The sequence below is a fragment of the Littorina saxatilis genome, linkage group LG13 (genome assembly GCF_037325665.1).
Source record: "Littorina saxatilis isolate snail1 linkage group LG13, US_GU_Lsax_2.0, whole genome shotgun sequence".
In the NCBI taxonomy this organism is placed as follows: domain Eukaryota; kingdom Metazoa; phylum Mollusca; class Gastropoda; order Littorinimorpha; family Littorinidae; genus Littorina; species Littorina saxatilis.
Genome location: NC_090257.1, coordinates 22,964,798 through 22,977,453, shown reverse-complemented (window position 1 = coordinate 22,977,453; position 12,656 = coordinate 22,964,798). Strand labels below are relative to the sequence as shown.

General features: G+C 44.5%; 1 protein-coding gene across 1 annotated transcript in view; it reads left to right on the top strand.

Moving 5' to 3' along the window:
- The first annotated feature begins 29 nt into the window (after window positions 1-29).
- Window positions 30-12,656, top strand: part of LOC138945303 (proline-, glutamic acid- and leucine-rich protein 1-like) — a 28,567-nt gene continuing 15,940 nt past the window's right edge. Inside the window, exons 1-8 of the mRNA XM_070316720.1 lie at window positions 30-187; window positions 1,290-1,354; window positions 1,831-1,936; window positions 2,476-2,625; window positions 4,305-4,385; window positions 5,193-5,246; window positions 5,969-6,119; window positions 10,889-11,009. Of these exons, the coding sequence (XP_070172821.1) occupies window positions 59-187; window positions 1,290-1,354; window positions 1,831-1,936; window positions 2,476-2,625; window positions 4,305-4,385; window positions 5,193-5,246; window positions 5,969-6,119; window positions 10,889-11,009 (857 nt within the window). The 5' untranslated portion in view covers window positions 30-58. The remainder of the gene's footprint in view (window positions 188-1,289; window positions 1,355-1,830; window positions 1,937-2,475; window positions 2,626-4,304; window positions 4,386-5,192; window positions 5,247-5,968; window positions 6,120-10,888; window positions 11,010-12,656) is intronic.

Sequence of the window (12,656 nt, the reverse complement as noted above, 5' to 3'; positions counted from 1 at the left end):
GATTTCCCTTCCTTCACTGGAACCAATCAGCGGAATCCTTTCGTGTACACGATCCAAGATGGCACACTACATCGACAACGTGCTTTCCTTCGCAAAACCACTGATCAGCGGAGACAGCAAACAAAATTCCAGACATTTTGAAAATCTCATAAAAGCTACAGCGGAACATGGACTCGCTGCTTTGAAGGTAGATTGTATTGAATGTTGCAGCTTTTCGAGCTGATCGTTGGAATTTACGTACTGATTCTGAAGAATAAAGTCCACATGTTTGCCAAGAAAATTGCTTCTTTCTGTCAGTTCTGTCAGTTGATTCTACATGTATGTCAACAATCAGTGCTTTAATTCTGGGTACCGGGAAAGAGGAGATGAAAGGAAAAACGTCAAGAAAAGCAGACGAAAAATCGTGGGACCGTAATCATTTCACAATGAAGGGTGATAAAGTGAAAGTGAAACTAAAACTAAAAGAATGAGACCAAAAGCGAGTGTACATGTATACAAGATTCTGCCCCCTGTATATATATACACTCCGGCGATAATGTTCGGTCCGGAAGCAAAATTGCCATTCGACGCCACTTTGCGATAGGAGCGCAGAGCCGTTGCATGCATAATTATTAATTATCAGAGAGTACGTACTAAAGCAAAAACAATCTCAGAATCTGATGCAGCACGGCCTTTAGGCCTAAAAAAAAAATAGGTGTGGTTACGGTAACCCGACCTACCCTATTTTTTGGGGCCGACCCTATAACTTTTTATTACATTTGTCACAAAAATACACACAAAAAACAAGTAAACGAGTGCAGAAAACGCAATGAAAGCGAAAGCGCCCGAGTCGCACACTTATTTCCCTGTCAAGTAGGTTTAATTTGTACACATTAGAAAAAAAAGTAACCAAAAAAAAAGTGATTGCCTACCTTCCTACCCTATTTTTTTTGGCTATGTTACCGTAACCACACCTATTATTTTTTTTGGCCTTACTGTAATGTAGATTAAATTTTCTGAGTTTACATAAAAGATCAGAGAACCGCTATGCTAGGAAGAAACACACACAAAAACAAACACACACACAACTCAGTCAACTGATGCAACACGGCAGTTTATTGTCAGAGTTTGGAGCACACTTGGAGTGTGTATCGATCTAGAAGTGGTTGTATGCTATGTATACTTCGAGTGCGTGTAGCTGTTGTCATATCTATACACACGTGCAGGAATTAATTCTTTGTTTACTGTATAATATAATTATTTGCTATTTGCTGATTAATATTTTGACACTATTTGTTTTCTGTCTTCAGGATCCTGATGTACTAAATGGTGTTGTCGCAGAGATCAACAGTTGCTTAAACTCTTCTCAGAAAAGGTATAATTTTTGTGAGCTGTTCTTTGGTATGATATAATGTTTATATGCTTTGCATTTTGTAAAATAAAGACAAAACAGTCAGAGGCAAACACAGACATTCAGACACACAGACACAACCTTTGCTGCAGAAATATAAATGAGCATGAAAGTCGCTAATTGTTCATTCCAATGCTTGTTATTCTCTCAGGTGCCAGGAGATTGGTTCCAAATAACTCACTTACTCTATTACACATGTGGTATGCATTTACTTCCCTTTGTTTATCAGACCTTTGCTGCAGAATTTGTATTCATACAGGTGTAAAATTATAGAAAGTGCCACCCTAGATTGTCATATTCTATTTTTGTTCATGTTACTTTTAACCATTGGAAGTACAGCTAATAGAAATACAGATGAAAGTTTTTAGTGTGAGTGTGACTGCTTCTGAGTCTTTGTGAAACGTGGGTAACTTCTTGAACTACTTGTTCTTTCTTTTCAGATTAGAGGGGCTGTCGGCCCTTAAACCTGTTGCGATCAGTTGTTCGGATCAAGTGTTCAGCAACAATTGTCAGACATGGTTTCAGCTGCTTCTACAAGCATTACAGGTAACATACTCTGTTTTTTAGGTATACTGTGTAATCCGGTACGTGTTTTGTTGAGCATACACATTCACTTTATCCCCCCCTCCCCCCGATAATTTGGTGAGCTTTCCAAATAAACAATATTTTAATCATTTGAGAACAGGCACACATTACTTACTACAGTGGTACCTGGGATGTGAGGCCCCTCTGGTGTGTGGGCACCTCCCATGAAAGGAGTCCCTTTGTCTTTTATTGTGACCAAAATACATCTATCGTGACACGATTGACGGGCCATCTGCATTGTTGGGCCTATTGTAACTGGTTCTAAGGGTGTCCTTTTATCGCAGGTACCACTGTATTTACTATCAATTATCATGGGTTCATTTTCTGTCTTGAGTAGGTTTATTTACACTTTTTATATGTGTGTTTGTGTGTGAGGGATGTAAAATTTAACATACTGTCATAGTTGTCAACAAACATCTATTGCAGACTTTTATGAACATGATAATTATTGTACATAATCATCAATAAGTATCATTATGAATTTTGTTTGCATTATTTAGTCGTATGGGTCACCACGGCAGCACCAGCTGACCCTTCAACTCCTGACAGTCATTATCCAGCGAGTGACCGCATTCCCAGAACTGGACAGAGAGTTTGGGACTGCCAAGATCAAGACCCTGCTACCAACTCTTCTCCTTCTCTGCTCAAAGGTACGGTCCCGACCATACATTGATTGATATAACGACTTGAACATCCTGTGCCCATATTTTTCATTTCATTTTCATTTTTCATTTCATTTTTCATTTCATTTTCATTACTTTATTGTCCCATCGCTGGGAAATTCGGGTCGCTTCCTCCCAGTGGAAAGCTAGCAGCAACGGAGTCGCGCTACCCAGGTGTCTGCGTGTTTAGGTGTATTCAGCCACCTGCACTTATGGCAGAATGACCAAGGTCTTTTACGTGCCATTGTGATGACACGGGGGTGGGACATGGCTTCCGTCTCTGAGTCTGCACATAAAGTTGACACGTGTCCGTCCCGGCCCGAATTCGAACCTGCGACCTTTCGATCACAAGTCCAGTGCTCTACCAACTGAGCTACCGGGCCCCCCATATATTAGCAATTGGATGACAAGCTATAGGTCTTAAAAATGCACAGCGTTTTGGTCCATTTTCACAAGGGCTTTTTAGAAACTTTTATATATTTATGTACTACTAGTTTATCCATCGTGGCATTTTTAAAGCCTTAAAAAGATATGCACACAACAATACAGCACAGCGAGTCACTTGTTGATCACATTTAATGTTTTTTGTGGACACAAATTATACAGTCTTGAAGAAAACATTCTAAACGTAACTGTCATCCTACCCTACAATTATCTGTACACTGTGAGCGTGTAGAACCTCAACGCCAAAGGTGCCTGATTCATAGGTGTCAACCTATACGGTTTGGCCGTATTGCTGTACGGGAAAAATGCATTTTTTACCCAATACGGTGTATAGGAAAATCTATACGGGCAAAAGAAGAATATACGGCGAAAAGAAAAAATTACAGCAAAGTTAAAATGAATGATAACAATGGAGATTGAGAGACAACGATCGACGCTTTCATGCAGACGACTCTCAAACGTTGTCATTGCGCATACTCAGACTCTTTTTCCACTTGACTTCCTATAAATCACTTCCGGTTTCCGGTACATTCTATCAAGCGTCGATCAACAAGCATGGCATCGCAAAGTTATCCTCCAGCTAAAAAGCTGAAAACTACATCGCAAAGTGGATCCGGACGACATCTTAAAGAGTGGGAGAGCCCAATTTTTAACAACGGTGCATACGCTGGATGGATTAAATCTTCATCAGAAGGCCCAGACTACTCGTTTTGTGTCCCATGCAGGAAACATGTGAAAGTGCGTGCCTCTGGATTTTACGACCTGAAGAGCCATTTTTCAACACGTGGGCACAAAGACATGGTGGCGAAATCGAAATCTTTTCGATCGATGGAAGAACATTTCAAGCCAGCGAAAGCGCCAGAAGTGAGCTCTAATGCCACATCTGCGGAAATTTTGTTTTGCCAATTCGTGGCAGAGCACAACTTGGCAAGTCAGCCACCAAGAAGTACAACAAGGAGCATTGTTGACTGGGAGTGGGTGTGGGTTGGTAGCATTTATTTCTGAGCAGCATTAAATATTTCTCAATTTTATAAGGTCTTGAGCTGTCTAATAAGGTTTTGGAAGGCCTCATATAAGGGCAACACCAATGATAGGTTGACACCTATGCTGATTTTATAGAGCATTTGCAAAACGCTATCCTCTAGCTTGCCTTTTCAGGGTAAATGTTTATAGAGGACCAAAGTATTGTCTGTTATATTGAGTGATGTTTACTTATCTTGCAGAGCACAGAGGAGGCAGTAAGTTCTCTTCACTGTATCATGGCCTGCATCAAGTTTTTCCCAGGACCCACCAGTCTCTTCAAGGTACTCTAACAAAAGACTTGAAATTGGGGGGGGGGGGGGGGGGGTGTCAGATAGACTAATTGCTAAGGACTTGTCAACTGTCTGGTGTAGCCTGGCTTGAAAAATATGTCTGTGTCTATGTGCCTGCAGGAGTGTACCTAAACTGCTTTGGCTACTGGTTTAGACAAAGTAGGGAACTGATAGATTTTGAGGTCGCCGGAGGATGGGTAGACGGGGACGATTTCTACCTGCCTGGGGCTGGTGTTAATTTAGGTACACCCCTGTGTCTGTGTGAGTGCGTAGGGCCTGGTGGACTGAGAAATGATGGAGGGCACAAAACTTTTACATATATATATATATATATCTGACATGCAGTGTGTTAACTTTTATGGCACTGTTTGTGTAATACAGTGGAACCCCCCTTTTAAGACCTTCAAAAATGTGAGCAAATCAGGTCTTAAAAAGGAGGGAGTCTTAAAATGGGGGTAACTTGAAAATCTGAAAAAGCAAGGTCTTTAAAGGGAGGAATTCTTAAATTGGGGGATCTTAAAGGGGGGGGTTCCACTGTACGGTTGAACCTGCCCTGACGACCACCCCTCGATAAAAACAACCTGCCCGTTTCGACCATCCCAAAGGATCCCAGACGTTTTATTTTTTAAATACCTCACTTTACGTGTTGACATGACCACCTTTCTACAAAGTCCACTGTTGGTCAGTCCCCTCGGGTGGTCGTTGTAGACAGGTTTGACTGTATTTCTTTGAAAATGTTTATGTACATTTTTGATTTAGATATTTTAATTTGTGTTTGTCAATTTTCTTCCAAAACAGACCAAGATTGAAGCGGTTCTGGTAGAGGGACTTGACAGTGCTTCTCCACCTCAGGTAGTCATTTGTGAATGTGTTATGCATGGCTACAAAGGCAACGGCAAAAAAAAAAGTGTGCAAATGGTTCGGCTCCACAAATAATAAAATAATAATTACATCAGAGAATTTTCACTGCATTCAAGGGTTTCAATTTTGTTGGCTTCTTCTCTGTAAGTTTGTGTTTTTCTTTTGGTGACATGTATTCTTAGAAAATCGACTGTGGTGGTGAGAAAAAGAGACTTGACTGTCCCATTACCATGACAGTGAACCCCATGATGGATTACTGACAACTAGCTCGTGTATGAATGAAGGGGAATGAAGATCATTCATATTCATGCAAAACCAAATACACTTTTTATTATGTCACACACACACACACACAAACATCCCTAACAAACCTTGCATACTGCTACCAGTTCCCCCCGCGGGTTTGGAGGAAGAATTTACCCGATGCTCCCCAGCATGTCGTAAGAGGCGACTAACGGATTCTGTTTCTCTTTTTACCCTTGTTAAGTGTTTCTTGGCGGGTAAATTCTTTCTCGTCCCAACCAATATGGGACCCCCCCTAACCCGCGGGGGGTAAAAAAAAAGAAAATCAGTTCAAGCAATGTCTTGGAAGGGGGGGGGGGGGGGTCTTAAATTTGGGGGAGGGGTTCTTTAAAGGGTTGTTGCACTTTCCTGAGAATAATCATTTCAGAGAACATGTGCCAAGATAATGATGATTTGCTTGTTCCCAACAGGTGTACACTCGCTGCTATGCCGCACTGGCACGGTGTTCCACTGGCGGTCACCGCGGTGACAAGCATCGGGAAGGGTGGTCCACTCTGTACGATAAACTGATAGCGACACTCAACTACACTCTGTCTCAGCTGTACCAGGGCTTTGAAACAGGTTTGTGACCAAACACTTCCAGTCTGTTTGTACATGTAAAAACACTGGGAGGGGTGGTCGTCTTTGTGCGATAAACTGATAGCTTCACTGAAGTGTATTCTGTCTCAGGGGTTTGAAACAGGTTTGTGACCAAACACTTCCAGTCTGTATTCTGTCTCAGGGGTTTGAAACAGGTTTGTGACCAAACACTTCCAGTCTGTATTCTGTCTCAGGGGTTTGAAACAGGTTTGTGACCAAACACTTCCAGTCTGTATTCTGTCTCAGGGGTTTGAAACAGGTTTGTGACCAAACACTTCCAGTCTGTATTCTGTCTCAGGGGTTTGAAACAGGTTTGTGACCAAACACTTCCAGTCTGCATGTACATTAATTCTTCTTCTTCTTCGTCGTTCACTAGATGGAGATGCCAATCGCCCGCACGAAAGCAGCTGTCCTCTGTAGGTCCTCCAGGCATGTACATTAATGAAAGCAAGAAAGGTTTAGTTTATGGAACGTTTAATCATGAACAAAATGAAACATTCACAGAGACGCAAAAATATTTTTTTTTTAAAAACTGTGTTTATGGCGATTGTAACGGGATGCACAAAATTGCCGTGTTTCAATCATAAATTCAGCTGAGGGTAAAATATTGCTAAAATCCTTTCAGAGACGATCAATGATGGGTTCTGTCCTTTTCATTTTGGGAATTGAATCATTTTGTTCTTTCGCCGTTCCCAAGGCCTCAGGAGCGTGGCGTCCCATCCTGGATCTATCGCATCTCAATACCTTCTTGAGAACGATACGGTTCAAGATGGAGACGCCAGCCTCGGTCAGAGACTTCCTTCGCCCAGGAGACTGGGCGACCTCGATCGATCTGACAGATGCATATTTTCACATCCTTATGCATCCGTCCGAACCCCCCGCGGGTTAGGGGGAGTCCCATATTGGTTGGGACTAGAAAGAATTTACCCGATGCTAACCAGCATGTCGTAAGAGGTGACTAACGGTTCTGTATCTTCTCTTCTTTTGTCTTATTTCTGCCTTACCAGTCCTTTCACCTATATTTCCTTCCAAGAAAACTCTCCCTACTATTCCCTGCAGTTTTCCAATTCTTTTCTTGTTGTCTTATTTCTACCTGACTGGATCCATCACCTTTATTTCACTTACCAAAAGTCTTCTTTTCCACATCCTTATTTCTCTGCACCCTGCATGTCGTATGAGGCGACTAACGGATTCTGTTTCTCCTTTAACCCTTGTTAAGTGGTTCTTGTATAGAATATAGTCAATGTTTGTAAAGATTTTAGTCAAGCAGTATGTAAGAAATGTTTAGTCCTTTGTACTGGAAACTTGCATTCTCCCAGTAAGGTCATATATTGTACTACGTTGCAAGCCCCTGGAGCAATTTTTTGATTAGTGCTTTTGTGAACAAGAAACACTTAACACGTGGCTCTATCCCATCGCCCCCCTTTCCCCTATCCCATCTCCCCCCTTTCCCTCGTCGCGATATAACCTTCGTGGTTGAAAACGACGTTAAACACCAAATAAAGAAAGAAAGCATCCGTCCGACCGGAAATGGCTCCGTTTCCGGTGGGGCGATCAGATCTACCAGTTCCACGCTCTCCCTTTCGGGCTGTCTCTAGCACCGTGAGTTTTTATCATGGTGGTGAGACAGTTATATGCACTGGTGAGGTCGCAGGGTATTCGACTGCGGGTGTATCTGGACGATTGGCTCATTCTGAACCAAAGCCAGACAGGCTGTTCGCGTCATACCCAGTCGGTTCTTCGAGAAGCCAACTTGTTGGGCTTTTCGATCAACCGATCAAAGTCGGAGCTGATTCCGTCTCAGACATTCACCTATTTTGGGATGTCTTTCAACACGGTTTCTTGGACTGTCCAACCCTCCCAGAGGCAGGTGGACAAGCTCCAAGCTCTCATTTGCTCCACTTTGCCTCTCCTGCGGGCTTCCCTCCGGAAGCTGGCCTCCATCTTGGGGCATATGGAGTCTATGGCTCTCTTGGTTCCCCTGGGCAGAGTTCACAAGTGGCCTTTTCAGTTTGCGCTGAAACCGTACGTGGACTCTCCCTGTGTGGACTAGAACGCCCTCGTCCCTCTCCAGGGATGGTTTCAGTCAGCGACCCTTCCGTGGTTGGACACGGACTGGGTCTGCAGGGGTGTGCAGATCGCCTTGTCTCCCCCAGACACGGACCTCTTCACAGATGCGTCTTTGCTGGGGTGGGGGGCACACACAGACCGACAGACAGCGTCGGGTCTGTGGTCGGAAGAGCAGAGCCATTGGCACATCAACTTGCTGGAGCTAGAGGCTATGGTTCTAGCGGAGTTTCGGCCCTCCCTTCTGGCCAATCATGTTCGTCTTTTTACAGACAACACGACTGTGGCAGCTTACTTGAACAAGCAGGGAGGGTCTCGGTCCCCGTCTCTCTCGAGCAGGACCTGCGAGATTATGGTTTGGTGCTGGCAACACCAGATCACTCTCACAGCCAGGTACCTTCCGGGGAGCTTGAACACTCGTTCCGACAGAGTGCTTCAATCAGAGTGGACGATTACTCACGGGGCGCTGCTTCGTCTTTGGGCCCTTGTCCCGAAGCCTCTGGTGGACCTCTTTGCCACCAGATTCTCAAAGAGGCTTCCGATCTTCGTCTCGCCATTTCCGGATCCGGAGGCTTGGCAGACGAACGCATTGGACATTCCCTGGACGGGGCTGGAGGCTTACGCCTTTCCTCCCTTCCAATTACTCGGCCGAGTAATCCGGAAGGCGGACCTGGAGGGGCCATCACTGCTGCTGGTCGCCCCCCTTTGGCCTTCTCAGGCATGGTTTGCGGACCTACTGAGACTCGCTCACGGCCCTCCCATTCCTCTCTCACTCATGAGAGGGGAACTGGTGCAGCCTCGTACCGGCGTTCCACACGAAGAGCCCCAGCTGCTGAAACTTCACGTGTGGAGGTTGTACGGTCCTTGCTGAGGCGTTCTGGAGCGTCAGAACAGACACTTGATTTGGTGCAACGCTCTCACAGAGCGTCCACTTCGTCGGTGTATGCTTCACATTGGAAGGCCTGGGCAACCTGGTGTCAGGCCCATGGTTTGAACGCGTTGGCTCCACGCTCTATGCATGTTGCAAACCATCTTTCCTACCTGTCTTCTCAGGGAGCTTCCGCTTCCTCTCTGAGGGTGAGGAGATCTGCTATCTCCATGACCTTACGGCAGATAGGACGTTCCGTTGATGTCAGTGGCGTTATTAAGGGCGCGGCCCTCAAGGAGATTAGGTCTCGCACTCACAAATGGGACCTCTTCTTGGTTCTCGAATTCCTGCGTTCGGCAGATTTCGAGCCTTTGCAAGATGCTAGTTTTCCCAACTTGACACGCAAAGCGCTGTTTCTCTTGCTGTTAGCATCTGCTCGCAGAGGCAGTGAGATACATGCCCTCTCCGGAAGTCCGGAGGACATCTCTCATGAGCCTGATGGCTCAGTTTCCTTGAGTTTTCGCCCAGATTTTCTGGCGAAGAACCAGGCTCTGGATCAAGCATCCCCGCTGGTTCGTATTAAACCGTTAACCAACATCCTGGCTCCCGGAGATCCAGACTCGGTTAATTGTCCTGTCCGAGCCCTTGGCATTTACCTTGCCTGTTCACAGCCGCTTAGATCAAAATCTCAAAAGCTCTTATTTATCTCCCTTAATACGGTGAGACAAAAAGACATTGCTAAGACGACTATGGCTCGGTGGGTGTCTGCTCTCATTCGACAAGCTTACGAGTGGAGCCGTTTGGACAAGGGGGGGACGCAGCCTTTTTTTCCCCTTGGCCCGGCCCGAGCCCACGAAACCAGGGCTTGGGCCTCCTCTTTGGCCGTGTTACGGTCGAGGAGGCTAGAGGAGGTGTTGTGCACAGCGTATTGGCGCTCTGATGATGTCTTCATAAACTATTATCTCAGAGACATCGCAGCTCAACTCAACTCAACTCAACTCAAATTTTATTGGCTTCAATTTTCACATAGAAGAATTTGTCTTGCGCTTGGGATTAAGACATAGGCAGAAAGTAAGAGTATAACATATAAAAACAGCATTCTAGAGCCCTCCCTGCCTTAGTTGCAGGGGGCCAGTTCCTGGCAAGGATTTGAGAGTGAGTTAGATTTTCTTTCCCACCGCCTTGTTGAAGCTATCTGCTTTATGTGATTCGGAGTAAGAATATGTAATTTAATCAAAAATTTTAAGAGTAAATTTTCATTTGATTAATATACTTACCCGAATCACATAGTGTATGCCCTCCCGCCGACCCTGCTTATGGTTTTTTAGTTTTCTTAAAAGCCGTATGATATTTACCATGTGTTGAGGAGCGGTAGTGACGTAGTACACACCAATGGGAGGTAACTCCCCTGGGTTGTGCTCATTACCATGGCTACCTAAACCTTTTTTGTGGTGGGGTTGCTTCCCTTTAAAATTGTTTCAGACCTTAGCATCTCAGACTAGGTCAATGCTTTATGTGATTCGGGTAAGTATATTAATCAAATGAAAATGTACTCTTAAAATTTTCGATTATATTTGTCTCTTTGTTGTTGTCATTCTCTGCAATAGCGTTTCCCAACTACATTCTCCTGGGTGAGCATTTTTTGGTCAGCGATACACGTATTCCACATGCTACTTTGCTGATTGTTGTTGTTTCCTCTGAAGCATTGTTTCTTTGATTCTGCTGTGTGCATTTTTTGCATGCTGAGTTTTCTCATTTTAATTCTGAGGGATTTATAAGTGATAACTTAATTTTTGTCAAATTGTTTTGTGTTCAGGTGAGGAGGCTGCGGAAGATGAGATATTTCAGCGACCAATTCCTGACACACAACCAGAGCAGACGACATGCCTCGTCCATCGTTTCACCACGCTCTGTGCTTGTCTTGAGGCTCTGCTGAGGTGAAGACAATGATTTATGCACTCTACTACTACTACTACTTTGTTCATGGGCTGAAACTCCCACGTTCACTCGTGTTTTTGCATGATTGTTGTTTTTTACGTGTATGACCGTTTTTACCCCGCCATTTAGGCAGCCATACGCTGCTTTCGAGGGGAAGCATGCTGGGTATTTCCGTGTTTCAATAACACACTGAACTCTGACATGGATTACAGGATATTTTCCATGCGCACTTGGTCTTGTGCTTGCATGTACACACGAAGGGGGATAAGGCACTAGCAGGTCTGCACATAAATTCACCTGGGAGATCAGAAAAAATCTCCACCCTCAACCCACCAGGCGGTAGCGGCCGGGATTTGAACTCACGACCTTCCGATTAGGAGGCCGATGTCTTATCCACTAGGCCACTGCGCCCGTCTTTATGCACTCAATTTATCATATCACGTACACAGACACACTAGCCCACACACACACACTCCACCTCTATTTTTGTTTACTCCAATTGGTATCCCTCCGGTCCCTATTTATGGCTCTGGTTGACTGCAGTGTCACAGTAGCTATTTTTTTATTAGTATTTTTATTTTATTTTAAGTATGTATTTAATATCATATTCTTACTCCGAATCACATTAGCATTGAGTCACCTGAGATGCTTATCACTGAAAAACGCTTACCCGGCTAAAGAATTTAAAGGGAAGCAACCCCATCACCAAAACGAAAGTGAAAGTAGCTTTGGTAATGGGCCAGTACACCGGGAGTTACCTCCCATACGGGTGTATGCCACGTCACTTCCTCTAGGAACACGTGCCTATTATCATACGTCTTTTTCACCTCGGAGAGGACGGTTCACTTTTTGACGCTCTGTGGCTGACCTTGTGTGTTTGAGTGACACCCGCCGGCCACGTTACCCAGCTTGTCTGCTCGCCTTGCCTACAGTTTGGTGAGCTCGTTCCCGTTTGTTGTTGGTTGTTTGCGCTGTTTCGTTACTGTACGTTGTCCGTTTTTTACGGACTTGTGTGTCAGTGACTTGCGTGTTTCGCCATTTTGTTGTGTGAGTTAGTTAGCTAACTCGTGTGACTTTGCTAGTAGCTCTGCGTGCCCTCTTTCTGTTTGGGCAAGTGTAGCTTTAGTATTTTGTTGACGCGTAAGCGTGTGTGTTTACTGTGTTTTCAGTCGTTTTGACTTACGTTTCAGTAAATCTTTTTACTTTGCCACGTGTTGTTGACGTTTGTGTCAGTGTCTTGCGTGTCGCCATTTTGTTGTGTGAGTTAGTTTTCTAGCTCGTGTGACTTTGTTTGTAGCTCTCCGTGCCTCTGCTTGTGGGGCAAGTTTAGCTATAGTATTTTGTTAACGCATTAGTGCGTGTGTTTACTGAATTTTCCAGTCGTTTAGACTTATGTTTCAGTAAATTTTTTCGCGTTGCCACGTGTTGTTGTCAACATGTCTGATTCAGACAAGCGCCGTGGCAAGTCGGACCCCAAGGGGAAAATTAAGGCTAAGTCTTCCTCTTCCAAAGCAACGTTACTTGTTACAGACCAAGAGCGTAACACTTTGTTGGCTGTACCAATTTCGGCGCCTAGCGCTGTTACTACTTCTGCTTCTTTTGCGGCGCCTAGCGCTACTGTTACTTCTGCACCTGTCTCTACATCG